The 23,022-nt window shown below is 43.0% G+C and overlaps 2 protein-coding genes across 10 annotated transcripts in view; one reads left to right on the forward strand and one right to left on the reverse strand.

The window, feature by feature from the left end:
- Nucleotides 1-6,838, forward strand: part of POLQ (DNA polymerase theta) — a 58,945-nt gene extending 52,107 nt beyond the window's left edge. For all 3 annotated transcript variants that reach the window (XM_031612984.2, XM_090150112.1, XM_090150107.1), the window contains 2 exons: nucleotides 2,336-2,451; nucleotides 6,336-6,838. In XM_031612984.2, coding sequence (XP_031468844.2) covers nucleotides 2,336-2,451; nucleotides 6,336-6,449 — 230 coding nt within the window. In that variant the 3' untranslated portion in view covers nucleotides 6,450-6,838. The remainder of the gene's footprint in view (nucleotides 1-2,335; nucleotides 2,452-6,335) is intronic.
- A 2,502-nt stretch (nucleotides 6,839-9,340) lies between these two features.
- STXBP5L (syntaxin binding protein 5L) overlaps nucleotides 9,341-23,022 on the reverse strand; it is a 184,332-nt gene continuing 170,650 nt past the window's right edge. For all 7 annotated transcript variants that reach the window (XM_090150135.1, XM_090150141.1, XM_090150125.1 and 4 more), the window contains 6 exons: nucleotides 20,750-20,989; nucleotides 19,175-19,535; nucleotides 18,147-18,312; nucleotides 15,651-15,762; nucleotides 15,084-15,304; nucleotides 9,341-14,081 (listed from right to left, as the gene is read on the reverse strand). In XM_090150135.1, coding sequence (XP_090006261.1) covers nucleotides 14,040-14,081; nucleotides 15,084-15,304; nucleotides 15,651-15,762; nucleotides 18,147-18,312; nucleotides 19,175-19,535; nucleotides 20,750-20,989 — 1,142 coding nt within the window. In that variant the 3' untranslated portion in view covers nucleotides 9,341-14,039. The remainder of the gene's footprint in view (nucleotides 14,082-15,083; nucleotides 15,305-15,650; nucleotides 15,763-18,146; nucleotides 18,313-19,174; nucleotides 19,536-20,749; nucleotides 20,990-23,022) is intronic.

The raw sequence follows: 23,022 nt of genomic DNA on the forward strand, positions 1-23,022 counted from the left end.
AGTAGGAAGAAGAAACTGAGCAGATACACCGGCTTCAAAAGCTGTGAAAAGATAGAGTGAAAAAACTTCTAATTCCACAAATATGTATACATACTTCATTAGTTAGAATTAAGTTCAGAATTCACTGACCTTTGATGCACAGAGGCTCCATAATGGTGGTATAATGAAGCAATTGTCATCATAAATTTCTTCTGGCTGCAGATAGCAAAGCTGTGCTGAGGTACCCATTCCCGTAGGAGTGCTATGAGGACTCTTTATGCATAATGTAGACAGCGTTTTGTTCATCAATCATATATTTTTAGAAAGAAATAAGGGACAGAATGCTATGTTTCATTGATAGCTCTGTGCTTCAGCCTGAAGCATAAAGCTGTCTTAATATGAATAATGATTTTTGAACGTGAGAAGGAAAACTAAATAATTAAGGAGCTTTGTTTTAGGGAGGCAAATTTCAGAGGTTTGCCATGGACAGTTGGCATGCATCTACAGCAACTTACCTCTCTAGAGGCAGAAGCTGACGGTCTTTGGCCACCAGAGAGAATAACTAGGAGAGAGAGTAGATTCCCTTGAGACAGTTTTTGCTCCTTCATAACACAAGTTACTTCAAGAAGTTGAAAGAATTCCCTTTGAGCAAGTTGTAGGTGCTTCTCCCTTCAGAGATGCACGCTGTGTCATGCGGCTTCTTGAAGCAGCAATGTTGAGTGTGAGGTTTACGTGAGGAACAAGCAGCAAAACTCTTACTGTAGGTGTGAGCTGCAGTCCTCCTTTAGCTAACTTCCAAAACAAATAACTTTAGAGTGTGTGTGTGTTAGGATTTTTGTTTGCTTGCATTCAACTTTTGCCACAGAATTTTTGTTCTCCCTTACTTTTGGCAAGTAAGAATCAGAATCATAGAATGGCTCAGGTTGGAAGGGACCCCAAGGATCAACAAATTCTGACCCCCCCCCCCTCCACAGGCAGGGCCACCAGTCTCCAGATCAGGTACTAGACCAGGTTTCCCAGGGCCCCATCCAACCTGGCATGGAGCATCCACAGCCTCTCTGAGCAGCCTGTTCCAGCACCTCAACATTCTTTGAAGAATTTCCCCCTGATATCTAATCTAAACCTTGAGCTTAAAACCATCCCCCCTTGTCCTATCACTATCTGTCTGAGTAAAAAATTGATTCCCCTTCTTTTAATCCCATTACACACTGGAAGGCTGCAATGAGGTCTCCTTGCACACTTCTCCACACTGAATAAGCCTGGAGAAGCTCCCTCAGCCTGTCTTTGTAGAGGAGGTGCTCCAGCCCTCTGATCATCATAGTGGCCCTCCTCTGGACCCTCTCCAACAGCTCCACATCTTTGCTGTGTTGGGAGCTCCAGACCTGGATGCAGTACTCCAGATGGGGCCTCACAAGGGCAGAATAGAAAGGGACAATCACCTCCTTGTCCCTGCTGGCCACCCATTTTCTGATGGAGCCCAGGATACTATAGGCCTTCCAAGCTGCTGGCTCATGTTAAGTTTTTCATTCACCAGAACCCCCAGGTCCTTCTCTGCAGGGCTACTCTAAGGAGTTCTCCCAGTTTGAATACATATCTGGAATTACTCTGACTGAAGTGCAGAACCTTGTACTTTGCTATGTTGAACCTCATTTTGTTTGCACAGGCCCACCTTTTGAGTTTGCTGAGGTCCCTCTGAATGATATTCCTTCCTTCTAACGTGTCAACTGCACCACTCAGCTTCTTGTCACTGGCAAGCTTGCCAAGGGTGCACTCGAACTTGTAAAGGGCCCATGAAATCCATGAGGATCCTATTTTGTTTTGTCAGCTACTTACCAGCTAATTCAAAAATTGTTGTTTAATTTTTATTATCATTTTTAATCAGAAGTAGTAGTTACAGTTTCAGATAATTGCATTTAGGAGAAGATTACTGTGTTTTTAAACTAGCCGTTAAAATTATTTTGGGAAAAACCAGGATTCTAATTCGTCATCACAGAGAACATTATAGACAACTTCTGATTAAACTTGACATGATTTTGTTTAAAATTTACTTTTAAAGCAGATGGTTCAGGAGATGCAACTGTCTCTTGTTTCTGTTCTGATTCACATCTTTACAAATTAAGGCTGAGATGTTTGTATTTAAAATGCTTTTCATTTTACATTTTTTGCCTCAGTAGATGAACAAATATTGACAGAATAGAAAAGTTTTCTGGTTTTATCCATTGACATGGGATTTTTCATTTGTTCTTTGTATTCTTTTTCTTAGCATTAGGAATGTGTGAAGGTTTTTTTTTGGTTACAAAACCATGCTTTTGTTTGGTGGTATCTAACAAACTGTGTTCTTTCTTCACATATGTAGGAAGGCTGTCAAGGAAGAGAAACAGAGAGATGTTGCATCCCATCAGTGGAGGTTTCTTTATCCTTCAGCTCCATGATGAGCTCCTCTATGAAGTTGCAGAAGATGATGTGATCCAGGTAGGGCTGTGCGGTTGATTTTTTAGCTATCTACAGCATTAGGATGTTTATACAAGCCTTAATTAAGATGGATCTTCTCTTGATGTGTGCTAAAGGGCCTGTGAAAGAAATGTTAAATTGGTTGAAAAATTATATTTATATTCTTGATTCTTTTACTTTCAGACTTGAACCATCCCTGTCACTGAAGTTCATAGCTTCTTTTCCAGTGCCTGTTGGAGCAGTTCTTCCAGTTTCTCCTCAAGACATGAGTGAAATAGCTTAGTACTATTGATAGCTGCAGGGGAAAGTACTTATCATTTGGAAATTCCTAAGTTTGGATGTATTTTTGCCTCTCTCCTTATTCTCTTTGTCTTCTGCTGTCTAACTCCATGCAGGTAGTACATACCACTGTAGTTTGTTTCCTATGTAGGGAAAGGAGATGTCTGCATTTGGTACTGTTTCCTCATTCCCATACCCATCTTTCTGGCAATATTGTTAGGGATAGCAGTATAGTAGTTACAATGAATGTGCTGCTTGGATTTAAGGTACTTTTCATGTACATAAATGTCTGTGTATGCTCTTCTCCTGTGCAAGAGCTCCTGTGCCTGTGCATTCTGGCGTCTGACAGCTCTCAGCAGTAAGCCTCTTAGCTGTGTGCTGGCAGCAAAGTGTTTGCCCAAGTCCTGAGCACAAATCCAGGAAGGCTCCCAGGATGTGCTCCCGCATCTTTGGGGTGTCCTTCCATTTAAGTTCTGCCCATATGCATTCCAAATGACAGAGGCATTCCAAAGGCCAGTGGCAAGCAGAGACAGTGGTAGTGATGAATCTGAGCAATATTTTTCAATTTTCTTAAAGTGTTTAATATTTTTCTCTTGAATCCCAGATTCTGTTTGTTTTACCAGCTCCAATTGGACATCTGCTTCTTCAATCCGGGCAGGCTGTCACAGACATTAAAAGGGTCCTAATTTACATTTTGTAGAGAACTGAAAACGCTTCTAGAGTATAGGCCTTAACACCTTTAGACACTGAATTCAAGTTACTACGGTATCCCCAGAAGAACTGGGGCGATGTGCAAGGATTTTCATATTATTTATTTATACTTATTTACTGTTTTATATTTTTTCAATAACAGCCTTTAGTTCCAGTGCTTTACTAGTTTCTGATTTCTGAAGGAAATTAGAGAATTGATTCTCTGGGCAATCAAATAGAACAATGCATGTACCCAAGGCATGTTTCCCAGACTTTCCATTTGTGTTACTGATTGAGGTTGCAAGTTTTTCAAGGATTTCCTTCTACCGAAACAACAATATGCTTCCTATCCTTTCATTTAATTGTTTGTACGGCCAGAAAGGGCCCTTTTTGTGATAATGCTGCCTGCTTTCTATTCAAATGCACCATTAGAATTTTCCTCTAGTGGAAAGACACAGGCTAGGAAGGATCTCTTTAAATCCACCTCACTCAAGCCCTCATTCAAAATAGGGTCTGAATTAATAAGTCCTTTTCATAGAATCATAGAGTCATATAACCATTATGATTAGAGAAGGCCACTAAGATTATCTGCTCCAACCATCAATCCATCACCTCCATGCCCACTGAACGCCTTTTAGTAAAAAGTGAGAATAACTTGGTTGCTGTATTGGTGACTTTTTCATCTTGCTGGCGCCAAAATTTTATTGCACTGTAAGTCATGTGTCTCTTGGCTGCAATAGTAATTTGTATTCAGACAAGTTAGTGTGGTCACATGCTTTATGCTGGCTCCAGCTTATTTTCAGCTACGAAAATGCACAAAGGAAAACTAAAAATATCTTCCCATATATCTAGTAGTCTATGTTGCAGTCAACAGTGTCCTTGCAGATAGTTTGGTAGAGAACCAATGCAAGTGATCCTCTGGTTTTCATTTGCAGTCTATCTGAGCTAGCCTGCCTCTGTTAGAAGACAAAATTGGGGTAACAGCTGTTTTTCCTTGAGCTAAAGGTATGAAAAGTATGAGATATCAGGGCTTTTATAGTCTGTGCAGGATAACAAAGTGGAAGGAGGGCACTTTCAGAGCTCATCACAACAGAACACAGTGAGAATATTACCAAAATAGGAGAAAGTGGCTCAACCTCCAACCTGTTGTGCTGATCTCAGCAAGGAGAAGTCAGGAAGGAATATTTAATTATGGGCTAGATTGGGAATCAAAGGCTAGGTGCTTTCTAGATGTTTTTTTAACTGCCTACTCGATCCCAGCATCATCATTTTTATGTATACAAGTTGGTCAGTATTTTTCCCAGTGTGTTTCAGCTGGCCATTGGGAACACTGGAAATGGCGACACTTGTTTAATGTACAGGAAATTCAGAGCCCAAATTCCCCCAGGTCATGGTTGGTGCACGACCTGTCTCATCCCATCAGCTTCCCCTGAACCCACACAGGTTCTTGCATCTCTGCAGCTGTCTTCTGTAGACTGTAGACTTTACAGCTCCTGCTGTAAAGACAGTGGTGTTATCCCATGTTCCTCACTGGGCAGGCTGGCTGGGCCTGTTGCTGTTTTCAGAGAGCTCCCTCTATAGAGTTCACGTTTCTTTTGAAATACTGCTCCCAACTCTTAATCAAGGCTGCAGTGGTTTTCAGTAGAGTGGAGAACTGATCCATGTGTCACACAAGCAACATTTTCTTTTTCCATATTCCAGAATTGTGTTTGCTTTCTTCCTCACAACAAGTATGCCTTACTTAGGCTTTTAATTTCTGATAACGACTTTTTTTTCTTCTCCTTCACGGATGGTTATTTTTCATCCTATTTTTGAACAGGAGATTATTTCTACCCTAGTTTTCTGTTCTACTTCTCTATTCTTCAGTACTTGTCTGTACTGAATTATGTCCTATTTCAAAGGCTTTTTCTAGGTTATCAAGAACATTATGAAATATGGTAAGTAAGAGTGTAGATTTTTTAAGACAGATCTCCCTCTGCTTTGTAATGCTGTTGTGAGCATATCTGCTATGATCTTCTCAGCATCCTTTGTCCCTTCCCCAGCAAAATTTCTATGATTCTGTGAAAGCCTTATGAGGTAATTTCTCCTGTGGGCTCCTGTGAGAAATGGAAAGCTCTGAAGTGTTGGATACTCTGGACAGCTCCCACAGTCTCAGCAATCTCTGGCTGAGATGTGCCTCAGTCATTTCAGAGCTGCTTCTTACTCAACTGGCTCATGGGTTGAGTGTGGATGAAAAGATTCTCTCATACAAGCAAGCAGGACAGGCTGGCTCCATGTGGGCTTTTGGTCCATGACAGCCATTTACTGGGTAAAATACCCAGTCTCACAATCCAGAAAGTCCAGAGCAAAAATATCCTCTGGGTCCCCAACAGTGTACCTAAATGAAGATTTTCTTAAAAATATATTTGGAGGGCAGCAAGTTGGAGTTGCTGCAACCAAATAGAGGGCAAATTCACCTGTATTTCCCAGCAGTCCATAGTGTTTGTTTCACAGGTTGCCTCTCACACTGAAAGGAGGAGGAACACAGCTCTTCAGCTCTTTGCCTCTGGTTTATTTTTTGTGTGTTGCTTCCTGTACACTGCTGTTTTTAGAGCAGACTCCATGAAATGCTCAGTTATGCGGTGGAGTGGAACAGGAGAGTGCAGGACTCTGAAGCATTCAATGGGAATTTACTTTTTTTTTTTTTTAAAGTAATTTTAAATAATATGAAACTAGTCCCCATTCTGTTACTTGTTTCAAACAGGTTCCCAGTTCATAAATCCTAATCAGGATTAAAATATTCCTTTACATTTCCATCAGTGGCAAGTCAGTGCCAGTGAATGCAAGAAAGAGCTTCAGATGCCCAACCACCACAGCTTCCAACAGAAAGAGCACCGAGCTGCTGTGTTTTAGGTTCCTACACAGTGCTGCAAAACTCAACGTGTGTTTTCTTACAGGTAGCTCAGATTGTCAAGCATGAGATGGAAAATGCTGTCAAACTCTCTGTAAAACTGAATGTTAAAGTGAAAATTGGACCTAGTTGGGGAGACCTGCAGGACCTGGAGCTGTAAATGTGAAACATGGCTTTCTTGTTTTTGGAAGACACCATGAGCTGCTTGGGGCAACGCCTAGCACACCAACAGGCAGCAGCAGGCCTCCTGCTTGTGTTTCTGTGGTCTGAACCATCTTCAGAACTGGGATGTGAAAGCTGTGAATTTAACATTCTGAGCCTTCCAAAGGTCAGATGGTGCTGAGACATGTTTATGGAACTGTGGAAATTATTAATTGCTAAAAGCACAGTATTTAAGCTAATTGTTCTTGTAATTTAAAACAAAGCCTAATGAATTTACTGCATATGAAATGAACTAGATTATTTAATTAAAACAAAGATTATTTGGAAGTTTTTATGTGTAACTGTGTACAGGACAAAAAAATAAAATATCACCGTGTTCGTACCTTACTTACTTGTTGAATTTCACAGCCATCCGCTAGGAGCATTCTGCAGTGGTTTCTGCAGCTGATGTTGAAGTGCAGAGGTGACTTTCAGCTGGCTGCATTTCTCATGGAGCTGCCCCGCAGTGCTCACATTGAATGCAACTGGGGGACAGTGTTAGAACTCTTGTAACTAACAAAATCTCCAGCCAAAGCCTTCATTTTGAATAATGAAAAAAAAAAAAAGAAAAACATCTCAGTCTGGTGAGCTCAGGTGCTCACCTTGCTGGTTGTTTGAGATTGGTTGTGTTACCAGAGTTTCCCTGAGCGGTGAGTGTGAGCTGTGTCTCTTGGTGCAGAGAATGGTCTTGTGGGGAAGCCTCATGTCAGTGGCCTGCTGAAAGCTGTTGAGTCTCACCCTATGCTCAGCTTTGACTCTAGCCAGGCAGGAAGGTTTGCTTGTGCACAGGTTCCTCAGACTGAGGGAGGATCTGGCAGGGAACTGACCTGCCTATGTGTGGTGGCACTGCTCACTAACACCTTCTGCTTTGGCTAGGCTTCACATCACTGTGAGGTTTCATTTCCTTTCCAGATTGTTGCATGGGCTGTACAAGTTCAACTGCTTTTTTAAATTTTATACAATGCCTGACCTTGAACTCATGATTTTCATTGTGTGGCCATTCTATGTTAGAAGAAAGGGAGGATAGGTGCCTCCTGCCAACTTCTTTGTTGTAGTTGCTTTATCATGTCTTCTCATCTGCAGCTCCTCCTTAGTGCAAATAACCTCTATCTTCCCATACCTGCCTCCTCTGAGATATTTTCCACTCCTAATTATTCTCCTTTCACTACTGAATTTTGCTGGATCCTTTGTCAGGAGTGTCTTTTTGAAATTTCCTTTATAATTGGACTGGCTATACTGTGCAGTTGGCTTTGAGCAGCCTGCGAGCATGTTGGAGCTGTGAACTTCCAATGTGGTGGTTTTGGAGTGGCTGTTATCCTGACATCAGAAAGAAGCATTGGGCACTAAAGTTTCATGGAAATGGTGAGTTTCAAAATGTGTTAATGGGACCCGTGCACAAAAGGCCACATCCTGGGCTTTAATCACACAGTCACAGAATCACAGGGGTTGGAAGGGACCTCAAGATATCAAGCCCAACTCCCCTGCTAAAGCATGTACCTTACAGTAGGTCACACAGGTAAGTATCCAGATGGGTCTTGAATATCTCCATATTCAAGGGAAGGAGACTTCACAACCTCTCTGGGCAGCCTGTGCCAGTGCTCTGTCACCCTTACTGTAAAGGACCTGTATGTCACGCAGCAGAACAGACACGTGGTATGGAGGCAGGCACTAAGCAGCCATGCCCCACTGCCCTTCTCAGCATGGAGCTGACCCGCCTGCCTGTTTTGATTTATGTTTTTCTTCTCTTTGTATTGAGATTTTTTTCTGTTTCCTTTCTGCTCTCTCTGCATGGTGGTTTTCCACCACATCTGTCACCTGATAGCTGAGCTCTTTATTCATGGCATTCACTTGATAAGGCTGTTGCTTCCTTTCTATTCTGGGTGTATTAAAGCTTTGTTATTACCAGACCTGAACAGCAACCCCCTGGTGTCAGACCATTTGTGTGCTCTGCCTTAATCGATGCTGGGTTGGATTCATTACCAATTCATGCAGCCTGTGAATGAGTTCCTGTTCCTGGGTGTCATGCAGTGATGCACCTGTGCTGGATTTCAGGCCTCGGTGCAGCCTCTGTGATTTGAGCCACTCTCTGGCACATGGCAGCATTCCCCTCCTGCAGACCGCCTTTAGGAGTGCAGAAGGTGGTTCTCAGCAAGGCCCCCAGACGGGGATGCTAATCAATGAAATGACTGACACTGAACTAAACTTATTTTGATAAACAAACTTGATGACTTCATTATAATTAAGCAGTAATTTGGAGCAAGTGGGAAGATAAAAGTGGCCACTGCTCTATGAGGCAGCTGCTGAGTTTGAGTCATGATAGCAGAACTGGTTCTGAGCTGCTGCCTGATTGCTGCTATTTACATCCCTTCATTCTGATTAGGCTTTAACTACCAATGAGTCTCATTGATTTCCCCAAGCATGGGAGGCAAAACAGGACTTAGGTAAGTTGAGGCACTGCCGGGAATGGTGCTGAAAATGAAACCTGTTAATTTATGAAGCTCGTAGGTGAGCCAGGAAGAGGTTGGCTGTGTGTGTTATTCACATATTTTTGCCTTGAGTGGGGCTAATACTTCCAGGATGGGTATAAGGAGCAACTTGTAAAGCATTGCCTGGGTTCAGGCTGTGACTCCATTTTTGCTGTCAGAGGAAGGGATACGAGCATCCCAGTCTCAGCAACAGGCGCCACAGGATTTTCTGTGTTCCTAAGTGAGCAGTGTGAACTCCATCCAAATGTTCTACACAAGCCCCTCGTCTTCTGAACTACTGCAAATAATCTAGGAGTACACATTGAAAAAAAAAAAAGAGATCTACACCAACTAGTTAGCAATTCTTTATTTTCTTTCCCTTTTTTTTCCTCCTAAATCGGGAACTCAAACTCTTAGCTTTAGTTAAAGCTGCTGTAGTTTCCTATTGTGGAACTGCCCTGGGATACCCATGAGAACAGGATGGGGTTAACTCAGCGTGTGTGGCTCACCCCAGCACTGCCCTCCTTCTGCCATGGAAGTGATGACTGTTAAACCCACACAGACCGAAATGACACCAAATCTGAGCACTGGTTGCTATCTAAAGAAGTACAATATGTTTGAGCTGCTGATTTAATCACAGAACAGAACACATGAATGGAAACACAGATTTACGTTGCCTATCGCTCACAGCGAGATGAAGCGCAGACTCCAAATGGCCACATGTGGCTCCTTAATGAGAGAGAGAGTGTTCACACCGAGCCCACGCCAAGGCAAAAAACCATTCCATACTGAAATACTCTGTGCTTGAATTCACCTTTAGGTTGTGGAAAATGATATGCCAGGAGTGTAACCAAATGAACTTGGGCTTTTTGCTTCTGTTGCAATGCACCCAGTTCATAAATGGAGGAGCCCTGAGGTGTAACGCAGCTTTGAGCAAAGCTGCAGCATTTTCTTCACTTTTTAAACTGCATCCTGAAAAAAACTTATTTTTGTACGCATAACTTCATTAAAACACATTCTACTGTAAAATGGCTTTTGTAAAAGGGCTTTGTAAACTTTTTTTTAGAGGATTTCTATATGTGGTAATTTTATACAACATGTGCAGCAAATAGAGAATTTCTGTAGAGTTCATGTAGGAAGCTATAGTGGTAATACAGGGGATGTTTAATGGATGTAGACAGTGGAATGGAGAACTGTGGGGAAAAAAAACCAAAACATTTAGAAAACAGTAATTATACGAAGCAAAACCCAATTCTCACTTTTTCCTTCAGCTCGTCTTCACTCAGCATTTGAAGCTTAAATTAACACTCCACTGAATGGATTTATTTTTTTTTTAAACAAATAGCCTGTGTTTCACCAGAGACTTGCCTACTCTGATACATACAAATAATCAGATTTTATGCATTTTCTCTGCATATTCAGTCTATATGCATCTCTATGAATACAGGTGAACACAACTGGCCAAACCCAGACATATGGGTGCTGCTGCTGGGTGCACTGGGACTGGGGACATGGTTGTGAGAGGGCACTCCTGTAAAGAAGACTGGGAGTGAGAAGGGCATTCAGATGAACAAAAGCATTTTACATGGAACAAATATTTCCAGACATTCTGGTCTATTGTAACTGAGGATTACACCGTTGGAGATGCGTCGAGGTGGTGCTCTTAGTGGAAAGGTGAAAGCATGTGACTTCAATGCACAGGGACAGCATAAATAACCAGGCAAGAGCTCTTCCTCCCTCATTGACGTTTTTAAGTGAAGTTTTTTTCACATACATGATAAATCTCAATAGAAAGCATTTAACAGTGTGCACTACCAAACTTATACAACATATACATTACATATATATATTTTATATATAGAATGTTCTATATACAAACATATACAACTTTTTAGATCTCTACAGCCTACAAGAAAATTGATAATTATAGTCACGAGTGGCAAACGTAACAGAAATAGGGATCTGTAACTGTCTGGAAATACTGAAAATACGTAAGAGTGGAAAGCGAGATACAGCTGTGACCCAATGGGGAGTACTGGAGAAAAGCTGCTTGGAAGTTTTTATTAAAAACTGTAAGTTGACGGGATGCTAATTTCTAATTCTTCTGTTGCATCAGATGAAAGTCTACGGGCAGGTTTTTCCTGCTGTTAAGACAGAGAGTGGTCGGCCCCAGTAAGTCTGACATTGCACACATGATTTGCTGAAGACACTTTTTTTATTTCTCTGGGCATGCTGTGGTGATGAGCACTTAAAGGTCATTATTCAATTTTTACACTAGGTTCTCCAACAAGGGAGGAGGGTCCTGCTCCAGCCTGAGGGACTGCTGACATCAAAGCTGAGGGGAGCTCTGCACTGTGAGCACCCACATGAGGTGCAGCGTGCAGACAGCACTGCTCGTTGCCATGTGTGCCATGATATGCCAGCACTCACCTGGCTCATTTCCTAAAGGCCAATTACACCAATTAATAGCGGAAACTATTAACTAGTAAATAAATATTTAATAAATTCCACTACTAAGTACAGTGGAAAACATGTATGTACAGGTGCCACACTTGAACTGGCAGAGGCCTTTTCATTTGCACCACCTTAGAGCACAAGTAAGTGTAGGGATGGGTACAGAACAGTCTCTGATTGGTATTCTGATACTGATGCAGACTCCTCAACTTCTCTCTAAGAGCAGAGAAGGGAAAAAGAATTAAGCCTATAAGGTTGGCTGGAGGGGTCTGAACGATCTGCACAAAAAGGCTTTCTTGCCCAGAGACTAAATAGTAGTTTTTGGGTGACAGTGCACAAGCAGAGTGAATGTGCATTGAAACAGAAGAGAGAATGACTGTGGTAGTATTGTTGTTTCTCACTCCAGTTGCCTGGTTACAGTGATACTTCTCATAGGGAAGCAGCCAGCTCCGTGATGGGGCCACTGGAAGGATCTCCCCAGCCCAGTTTATACTGGCATCAGAGCAGGGAGTTTGCTCTTTCCTCAGACACTTAATGTACAGACATCCTGTGGGTCACGCACAATTTCAGTTCCTTAACTCTCAGCAGAACCGCAGGCATCACTTGGCCTTTGACCCTTTTCCAACCAAGTTTCTACTGTTCTCACAATTACAGTCCAGTTCTTCCTGTGATAGAGAAGAACCCGTCCGGTCTCCTTCCCAGAGCAGCCAGACCAGTCAGGGTTCTTCTTTTGATTTTGCCCCCAGAGAAACATAAAAGTGCTGTAAAGCATACAACTCTTCTGCTTCAGTATGAATTTAAAACATCTCAGATCTGTTCCATCCCTTTAACTTGCGCAGCTGGGCTGATAGCGAAGCCAGATTTCCAGCCTGTATCATTTTCTGTTTTATTTTAAGAAAGCAAAAGATAGAGGAAAGGCATCTTTGAGACAGATAATCTGAACATGGGTAAGATAGAAATCCAGTGAAGTTAAGCTCTAGTTATGACGGCAATGCTGTCTGCTTGCATCAGTGTCAGTCAGGACTCCCTGAAAGAACATTTTCCATTTCTCCTATATAGAAAATTTTAAAATTTTCCACCTGCTGCTTTTCTACCTTTTCCTATCTTTCCTTTTCTAATTTGGAGCTCTGTCCAGGTACATGAAAAGAAGTCTTCAGAGCCTTGGTTCCAAGGCAACCTTGGAACAATTTCTAAGTGAACAGTTCATCTGTGTGGCACTGTACTGTATCTATAAACCCAAAATCCATCCGTATAAATAAGTAATGGGTTCTACTTACTGTTCTTTTCTGCCTCTGCAGGCTGGAGAGCATTGTGCAGAGTCCACTGCAGAAACCAAACACGCCACTCAGAAGCAGAAGCAAATTACTTTTTGCGGTGTGAGCAGAGAATCAACCGCCACGCACCTGTGGTGTCATTTGCTGTACGTGCCAATTCAGTGACATATCGTAACAATTGCTTTTCATGCTCTTCCCCTGGCCCACCTTGAGGTCTTGCTGCTGGGAGCTCTCTCCACTAGCTTTATGGGGTTACTGTGCAGTTTCCTTAGCATAACTTCAACCGACCACTTAAGAAAAAACTCATCGTTTGGCAAGCTGTGGAGCAGCTTGTGAGTGAAAACTGATGGGACTCTCCCAGTGGTTTCCCATTTTGCCCTCTCTAACTTCAAGAAGAGATTCTCATAAGTTTGTTTTCTATTCCTGCAACAGAGAAGTAAGGCAACCAAGTGACAGAGAAACCACAGGGATGAAAAATGCCACAGACGCCTTCAAGGACAACTGAGATAAATCTAGGGCACATTTTTAAAAGTACAGATAAGGGCAACATGTCATGTACTCTGAATTGCAAAAGAAATCATCTGCTCTCATGTTTTAATGACATTTCAGATAGTGCCTGTTTAGCTACTTGAAAAATCTGTAAATTTTTGGACATAGGCTTTGAAATTATTTATTCTTCCGGAAGGAGTTAAACAGCACTGATTTCAAGCAAGGTTTTTCAAGGGAAATGAGTAGCAGATAAGAAAATGCAGCTCAACTCATTTTTATGTTGAGAACAGTAGCAAACATGCTTGAAATGTACTGGCTTTCTGTAGTCTCATTTTTAAAAAATAAAGATTTTTGCCATTTAAGTATTTTTTTTTTTGCTCAATATAAATTAATCCCATTTTTTTTTCGGTCACAACATGCTTTCTTTTTTTTTTTTTTTTCTTTTTTTCTTTTACTTTTTTTCCTTTTTTTTTTTTTTTTTTTTAAGATGTCAATTAACCATGCAAAGTTTTCTAAGTGCATTAACATTCGAGTTTGTACAGAGTATTTTTAACCAGACACGCTCCCCACAGTTCATACCTACAGCTTCTGAAAAGCTACATGCCACAGTGATGGTTGAGTTCCTTTTGAGAAAGACTGGCTCCTGCATAAGCCAGTTGCTGCCGTAAGGCCCACATGACTCTAGTTTCCAACTCATGTTCTGGAAAATTTCTTTGATGCCCACTGCGATGATTCCAATACAGTAAGAGGAAAACTTCTTCTAGGAGACAAAAAATTGTTTCTGGCCGATGACTGATAGATTTGGGAATGAACGTTGCTTCCCTCAGCAGTGTTCTGAACAAAGCCACAAGCAGATTCTTTAAAAGTTTAAAACTGGTACCATTTTTTGTCCTTGTATTTCAGCATCACCTACAGAAATGGGGGAAAAAAAGGGCGTCACAAACTTCAGGAGGAGTGAAGTACTTCACTGCTATTTCTTCTTGCCAACAGTGTCACTAGGTCTTGATTTCACTGAAATCTTGTTTTTATTTATTTATTTAATTATTTATTTTCCTAATTGCTAAATGCTTTTTAAAAAGTAATGACTTACCTGTTACTTCTGTTCATTAAAGGATTCCTCCTGAGGAGATTCAACTACTTTACCACTTCAGTTTTTGCAGAAGTTCATATATGGAGCTGAATAAACTCTTCTTGCATTTCAGACAAGTTTCTTCTGAGTATTTTTGCCTCACACACATGAAAGCTAATAAGAATATAAAGGTCCTGCCCAGAGATGTAACGCACATTGAACCAGCTGTACAGTTAACTGAAAAACATGCATCTTGGGGGAGTATTCTTTAACCTTGTTTTATCATAAATCTAAAAAAACAAATCACATTAATTGATTCCCAGCTTAGGGCTGGAAGAGCTTTCTATTTCTGACTCTGAGCACAGAAGTTGTCTATCCCAGCCAGCCCTATTCTTTACAACTGTATCACAGCACTGTACCAGAGGGTTCCTCCTCATCTTCCTAGTAAGATCGGTAAATGCTGCTATGTACACAACCACCTACCTGTATTCTGCCCTACTGCAAAGATCTGCTGGATCGAGTGGCTTAAAAAAAGCAAAGACCAGTCAGAATGGATTAGTGAAAAAGGTGTGAGATGAGACGTACCCTGTTCTAAATTATGGAAACGTAAGAGCAAGAGTTGTGCAGTGGAAGTCTCTTTGGAGATTTTCCATTGTGTGGAGGTGGGGGAAGGAAAAATGGCATGCAAGTTAATGTGAGCACACCTCAAACAACATGACTGTGTGAATGGGGACTTGACTTGACTTCGACTTGACAGCACTTGACTTTCCTGAAGGGAAGCAAAGGCTCAGCTGCAAGTTTGGTGATCTTTAGTTCCGAGTGCATGATGCAAGGACTCTTACCTCATGTGCATGTTTGGAAAATGCCTCTGCACTGGCCATCATGCTCGCGGTCCTTTCATCCAGCTCTCCCAGTTTCTGTCCTCTCTCATCCAGAGCAATACGAGCACGAGTCAAGTCCCCAATGACTCCTCCTGCGGCTCCTCTCACGCCTTCAATTCCACCTGATCCAGGGATGTGCTGGGCGAGACTGCGAGAGGCTTTTCCTGCCGTGGCCTCACCAACTGCAAAGGAGAAATACAAACAGAGGGGAGTGAGAGGCTGTGGTCCTCGATGCCACCTTACTGCAATGGCACATGTGGAGGATTTTGCTCTCTGTACCCTCACATCTGCAATGCAGCCATAGCCCCAGCCCTTCTATTGGTCAAAGGAAGCTGCTGCCATGAAGGAATCACAGATAGGTCACAGATAGGGCAACTGAAAAGTCTGCCCTTTCTTCATGCTGTCCTTTTTTTTTCCCCCCCTTTTTTTTCTTTTTTTGTCATTAAAATAAATCTTCTGTGTATCCTAGACAACAAGGGCAGGCAATCACACGTATTAATTTAGGGAAGAAAAAGAAAAATCACTTACAAAGCTCCTCTCTGTCGAAAGCTTGTCCACTTCCTCCAAAAAGCCCTTTAAGAAAGCCTCTGTTTTGGGCTTCTGGTGTTTCCACAGGAGTAAACAAATCCCCAAGCATGTCCTAGAAAGTCAGACAAAAATCACATGAAAAATTACTGAGATGGAAGCAGGTCTGGGGTGGGGGGGGTTGTTTCATTTGCATGAGCTTAAGGAGCCAAATGCATTGGATGTAGTCAAGTCATTTTAAAAGTCTGTCATATGAAGAACAAAATCAGTACTTAACAGTTGTGTTTTATGATAGGTGAATACTGGGGCTGACTAGATTCACTAATGCTTTTAAAAGGACTTGGTTTTCCCTGCCCAGTCTTGTGTTCATAGAGAAAACATTTTAAGCAATATAAATCATGGAAATATCAGTGGTGAGATTACATTTTGCTTAGAAACAACAGTGGTGACACTATAATTGAATAAACAATTTGTCATGAATTATGCATTTTGCTTTAGTGATTATCCAGGCTAGCAGGACAGTCACTCTGTTCTCCCTTTACATCATACCTGAGCTCAGTCCTTGTTAGCAGTTCAGAGTTGTTCTTTTTAAATAAAAACCCACTGCCTTCCACAACCCACCCCTCTCCAAGTTCATTCTTACTGTGCGTTTTGGCAGTGCCATCAGGCAGTGACTGAAAGCACTGCTGTGGAAACTGAAATTTCAGAGCAGGTGAATTGAATCAGGGCCGAACAAATCTCAGGTTCAGCTTTATCTGCAGCAGTACGAGGAAAAGTTGGATCTCCAGAACTAAACTGATACAGAAAGCATGCAGTCCCATTAGTGTTTAAAACCAGTGAGTCTGTGCAATGAGAACAGTTGCTGCCCTGCTGCTCAGCTCTGTGTTTGCTCATCTGAGCCTCAGCAGGCACATCCAGCTGTTGTGCTGCTCAAAACGCTCGGCTCCTGGGAAGCTGAGTGCCAGTGACAGAGCTGTGACTCACACTTACTGCTCCCCTGCACTGTCACCTGATCCAGGGAGAAAAATTACTGCAGCCTTTTGAGCCTGAATGGTCTCTCTCATGCAGCTTGCCTTGTTTTCTTGGGTAGCAGGTGATACCTGGTCATCTTTTTTTTTGTACTGGGATAATGGCTGTGCAAGCCCTTCATGTCCTCTTATGGATAAAAGCCAAGGCAGAAGCAGCCGTAGTTCAGCAGTACAGAGAAGCAAGGGCTGTTTCCATTTTGTTGTTGCATGATGCTGTTAAGGCTACTAACAATCTAGCTTATAACAGCCTATAAGTCCACTTTCCCAGATGCACCAAGCAAACCTTTTGATAATTTTAAAATTAGTTCCCTGTAAAATGATCTATTTTCCAATGTGCAAGAGCTTGTATGCAATGCTCACTCCTCCCAGCACTCCTTCAGACCTGAGACACATGCTGCTGTGATGTGATTCAAGCAGCTCAGCACACGTTATTCCCTAGGGGACAATAAGTGCTGGCAAGACTATTTCTTCAGTATTTCTATCCTAGCTCAGTGCTAATTATGTAACTTAGAACTTGTTCACCTTCTTTTTATTTTATTCCTCATGTTTCTCCTCGTAACCTCTCACAATTCCTCCTCTTCAGTAAATGACATTTTAATTTGCATTTTCATTATAAAAAGGCAAACCTAACACTGTAAAGAGCTTTGCTCAAAATAAATTATTTTAATTAGACCACTTCTGTAGCTACTGCATTTTAATGTACAGTGGGAGATGCTGGAGTGAAAATTATGGTAAATAATTAAAAATACATTAAAACAGAGAGCATTTTTTGATACTATCAGCACCTGTTTGTCTCATGTTCCCACTCAAGTACTGGAAGCTGTAAGTATTAAGACTTTTTTAGAGTTAAAATCTGAAAAATAAATGATGGCAAGGAATGCATATTTTCATGGAGGCAGTTTCTATGCGTTGGACACATGCTGGTACCTACTGCTATGGCTGCTCTGAATGTGTAACTTCCCCTTCTTTCCCTTCAGTCACTTTTAACAGCTGGTCTCTCATATGGGCAGGCTTTGATAGAAGCAGGCTGTGAAGAGTCCCACTTGGGTGTAAATCTGGCTCCATACAGAGCCAGCAGAGACTGTAATTAAGTGAGGGCAGGCTGCAGACGTGGGCCAATCATTGGGAACAGGAGCACGGTGACAGCAGCACAAAAAGGACCAAACAGCAACAGAGCAGCTGACCTCTCTCTGCTGTGCTTTGACAGAATGGCAAATACGAAGGAACACGTCCTCGAGGTCACTTAAAATGCTAGAAATTAACTAAAATACTCTTTTTTTCCACCGACACGCAGGCTTTCCACTGAACAACAAATTATCATCTCTTACTTTTGACTAGAAATCATAGCCTGGTAAAACGCTACTTTGAGAAATCTAGCAGCAAAGGTGGCAATTCACACCTGCACGGCTCGCTGCTCGGGCCTCCAGCCCTCCCACACAAAGACAGCGTGAAGTAAGGATGCGATTCCTACCTGAAGGTTGTCACACATCTCCTGGCTGTACGTGAGGCGCTGGATCTCAGTGGGAGAGCTGAGGTACAAAGCCTGCCCTTCGTTACTGAAACAAAAGGTCCGTGCTATCCTCATATCCGTTACAGGCAGATAGTTGATGTCCAGCAGTGGGCGAAGGCTGGGCAAGCTGAAGTGAAGCAGAGACTTGAGTTAGTCACAGCTCTAAGCTGAAAAAATCTGCCATCCATATGGTGCCTTCCTTTCTACTTTGCTTCTCTGCAGGGAGGAGTTTCAGCTGCCCTGTCTCAATGCGCAGCTCTTTCCATGTGGGACATACCTGCAACACATGGCTTGTGCCACGTGGCTGGGCAGCGTGCAGGTGTGCTGGGCACATGGCAGCGTCCTGCTTGCACACTGTGAGCAAAGGCTCCAGCAACCCCTCTGCTGTCCTCCAGCTTCTTCAGCTCACTGGCTGTACAGCAGGATGGCACTTGGCCAGATTTCAATGGCGTGACCAGGGAAGGGGTGATGTGGGGATGCAGAGGCGTAACTGCAGTGATGCTGTGCAGCCAGCTCAAAGGGGCAACGGCAAGGAAGAGAAACTAGGTGCCCTGAGTGCAAAAATCTGAAATGGGACCGGACCCTTCACGCTGGATAAAAAGTACCATTTCTATGCCTGAGTTATTCCTTATGCTCTATGCCCGATTGACAGTAACAGAGTAAAAATTATAAGTTTTACGCCAGTTATAAGATATCAACCATCAGCTGTCATCATGGCGAAGCTGCTATGAAATGGAGGAGCTTGTTTTGCTGTTCCACTGCCTTCACTCCCCACGCGGAGGCAAGCCAAGGAACAGGTATGGCTGTGGGCAAGGCAATGCTCCCAGAAGAGCAAACACGTGTATATAAAACGTGCACTAAATGCATCCATCAAGGAGCTAACGCAGAGCATCAACCATGTAAGCACAGCGCAGCAAATGCAAGCGGAACGCGATGGCACTGTGCCACCTCTTTGCTTAGTTTTGCCATGAGATTAGTTAGATAAGTACCTCAGTGTCATGATGTGCCCATTGGCACAAAAGCACGCCAGACAGACGCTGTTACAGAGGGTGACCACATCTGCTTGCAATAAAAAGGACGTTTCGGTGATGTTGTGGACATAAAGACATGTTTGGGAAGGCAATGAGAAGACTTTGGCTTGTTTTTCTGAACAAATGACTGCAAATTGATGATCACCCATATCCTGGGAGGAGGAAGGGGAATGCATGACAAGTTTCCTTTTCCTTGTTTTTTCCCCATCATCAGCACTGTGTGGGTCCCTCCATACTTCATAAGGTGGATGTATCAATGTCCCCGTGCAGTCCAAGCAGGCGAAGGTCAGCACGGCTCCTTTCAGTGTCAGAACTGTGCCTGCAAAATACAATCTTCTCTCACTGGCACTGGCACCACAATTTAACTGGTTGTCAGCACAGTGGATCCACAGCACAGGTGACACCCGACTTTTGCTTTTGTAAATACAGAAAATGCATTTATCTAGCCAGGGTGACAAGTCTTACTCAGTTCTTCCATACAGGAAAGTGAACACGTAGGCTGTCACTACTGAAAGGTCTCAGGCAGCCCATGTCAAATAACCTATATAGCACGTGCACGTGCTGCTGAATGCCATAAGGATAGACTGCTTTTCCTCCCCCCTTTCCCCCCCTCTTCTTTTTTGTTTTCTTTTAAATTTATCTCTACCAGTAGGATTATTTATTCCCCGGCCAGTAAAATTGCTACCCTTAGTCTGGTGTCCATCCAGTGTTGTTTTTCTAAACAAAAAAAGAGTGGGGGGGCTTACCACTATTCCTGTGTCGCCCTGTTTTCTGGCATTATTTTACTCACAACACAATAAGCACATCCTGCCTCTTAGCCCTGACCTCTCTCATCCCTCTGTCCTCTCTGCTCTGCCATCTGTCACTCACTCAGCCAAAAATCTCTCCTGGTACATCAACCTGCCAACATTTGTGTTTCCTTTCCTGAGCTCCCTTCTGCTTCTCTGCAGCCTTCTGACAAGAAAGACAGCCAAACTGTTCACAGAATCCCAGATAGGATAGCATCAGAGCAGCACACAGGACTGCAGTTTCCCAATAAGAAGGATCTCTGCTAGTTTCCCCGTCCTCACAAGAAATAAATGTGACTCTGCTCAAGGTGTAGGGCAAACTTCAAGATTAACACAACTAAAGTGCCTCAGTTCGTGAAGCTGTGGGTTTCTCACATGCGTCTCTTTTTACCCGTGTGCCCTTAATCATAGAATCATAGAATGGTTTGGGTTGGAAGGGATCTTTAAGATCACCTAGTTCCAACCCCCTGCTATCGGCAGGGACACCTCTCTCTAGACCAGGTTGCTCAAAACCCTGTCCAGCCTGGCCTTGAATGCTTCCAGGAAGGGGCATCCACAGCCTCACTGGGCAACCTGTCTCACCACCCTCACAGTAAAGAATTTCTTTCTAATATCTATGTAGTGAATGACTACTACTTAATACATTTCTTGAGAATTTTCTGGCAAAAAGGCCTCATAAAATCATACAGCTTTTCCCCCATTGCCCCACGATGGATAATAAACACGAAGAAGGCTGCACTCTTACCACTTGGTGACACCATGACCGGCTCTGACTGCCGTAAGTCGTCACTGGCAGGCAGGTTAAGAGAGAGGATTAAGACCATACCAAGGCCTGTTCCGACCCAGAGGCATGGGGAGACAGCAGAGTCGTTCTTTCGGGCAAAGGACTCCATGAAGTACAAGGCTGTGATTGCCTCCTTGGAGTCCCTGTCGATACTCGACACGCTGGAGCTTCGGGAACGGCTGAAGGAGTTTTCTCGGTTTTCTGTATAAATAAATACAATTGAACAGGCATAAGCTGGTACCCTGAGAACAGGTAGAGGCTTGCAGCAAATACAAACTCCCTGCAGGGCACTGAAAACACGGCATTTTCACAACCTAGGAGAACACTGTGATACTACCACCGTACCAGCTTCCTGCCAGAGTATAAGCGTGGAAAATGCTGTCAGACCTCATCAGTTAGATCTGCATTAGAAATAGCTGCTTATTATGAAGATTAGCATAGACTAATTAGAGTTTACAACAGCCTTAGCTCAAAGGACTTGTTCTAAATAGCATGAAATAATTTTAGACCCATCTGCTACCAATGCATTTAATATTAATCCATGTATCTCATCGCTGTAGGACACAAAGGGAGAAGCCATTTCCAACTTCAGAACACACGGTCTTTGCTCCGCTCCTTTTCCCACAAGTAGGAAGCAAGAGCACTAAGTTCACAGCTGCTGTTTATTGCCAAGCTGTCTGAGGAAAAGACACACATCACTAAACTATCCCGGCAGCCAAGATGTCTCAGGGCACACCTCAGGCTTCTCAGGCACTGAGATGGGAAACCTGCTCTGTGCCCTCGACGATAACTGCATGATGAGCTGGCACCAATGGGTTCATCTTTCTGCCTAAACTTTAGCAGACAACAGTTGAGAGCAAGGTGGAGACAGAGCCACGCTGATGGAGACCCTGAGCTCCTCAAAGGGAACATGGTCTAACTGCTGTAGGGCTGAGGGATCCTTGCTTTGCTTTGCCTTGCGCCAAGTAGGAAGGCCAAAACTGTGCAAGGGATCTGCTGGTGGTAGCCATGTGTATCAGCTGCAACATGTTGGAGGCTATGAACACAGTGAGACTTAAAGGTTCCTGGAGACTAAGGGAGCCAGAGGGAAGAAGAGAGCTGCGCTGGCCACCAGCATAGTCTTTGCAAAGCAATTTGTGTCAGAGCTGCTGTCTGCCAACATGGAGTCAAAAAGTCAGGTCTTGATCACCGGAAACCTCACATCCTCTTCTGCAACACAAACATCAGAGGAATAGGAGGTTATGGAGAGGGAGAATATTTGAAGGAATCAGACCTGAAATAAAAGGCTCACTTCTGAACCTATCATGATGAAGTAGATTTGTTTGGCACAAAATTCTCATATCTCAGCACAGATAGCTGTCTCTTTAGAGCCTGCAGAAATAAAGAAGAGGAATGCTGTCTACCTTGGTTAAGAATAAAATCAGAAAAGGGCTTTCTCAAGCACTCCAGTTTAAAACTGGGCTAAGCTTCATCTTGTTTCTTGCCCTCCACCAGAAGCAGCCATTTGGCAGTGGATCTTCCTCAGACCACATGCTGCATTAGACTCCCTACCCAGATCACTGCATGTGAACTGTGGAAATTATCCTTTTCACAGCAGCTACCTGGGAAATACCGGAGAGAACCACAGTAAAGCATTACTGGAGCAACAGCAGGCATTGCTGTATGTGCTACCTTACGTGCCTGTGTTGGCACACAGGGCTGGGGGCAGATTAACATGCTGCTCAGACCTACTTGGCACAGCTGCCAAGGAGGCATTTGCCTGCCTTTTAAAAAGGAGCTTCGGAGGAGAGCATTCCCTGGCACTTCAGGCCCACTCTGACGAAAGAGAAACTTGTGTCTATTTGAATTTCCAAGCACTGCCTTCTCCTCACCCTATTTCACCTTCTTTATGTAGGCATAAAGTGCTTCTAGTTCTAGCTCAGTGCTGCTAAATATATCTGCAGAAACCTGGAATTTTTATTCATGTGGAAAGCTTCTAATACCTTGAGAATCAGTGTCTCCCATTACCCCAAGCACTTTGTACTTCTGCAGTGGACTGGTTGGCCCAGCTCCTTCTTAAGGACAGCAGCTGATGAGCAAAGAAGGGCAGAGGAGTAATTTCACAAATCCTCAGGGCTTCACACATACACACATATATATATGTATATATTAACACATAAAATTCAAAGGATACCTTGTTTTAAAAATATGTTGTTACATAATTAATTTTCTCTTTAAAAGCTGTAGCATTCAAA

The sequence above is a fragment of the Phasianus colchicus genome, chromosome 1 (assembly GCF_987193195.1).
Source record: "Phasianus colchicus chromosome 1, bPhaCol1.hap1.1, whole genome shotgun sequence".
NCBI classification, from domain to species: Eukaryota; Metazoa; Chordata; class Aves; order Galliformes; family Phasianidae; genus Phasianus; species Phasianus colchicus.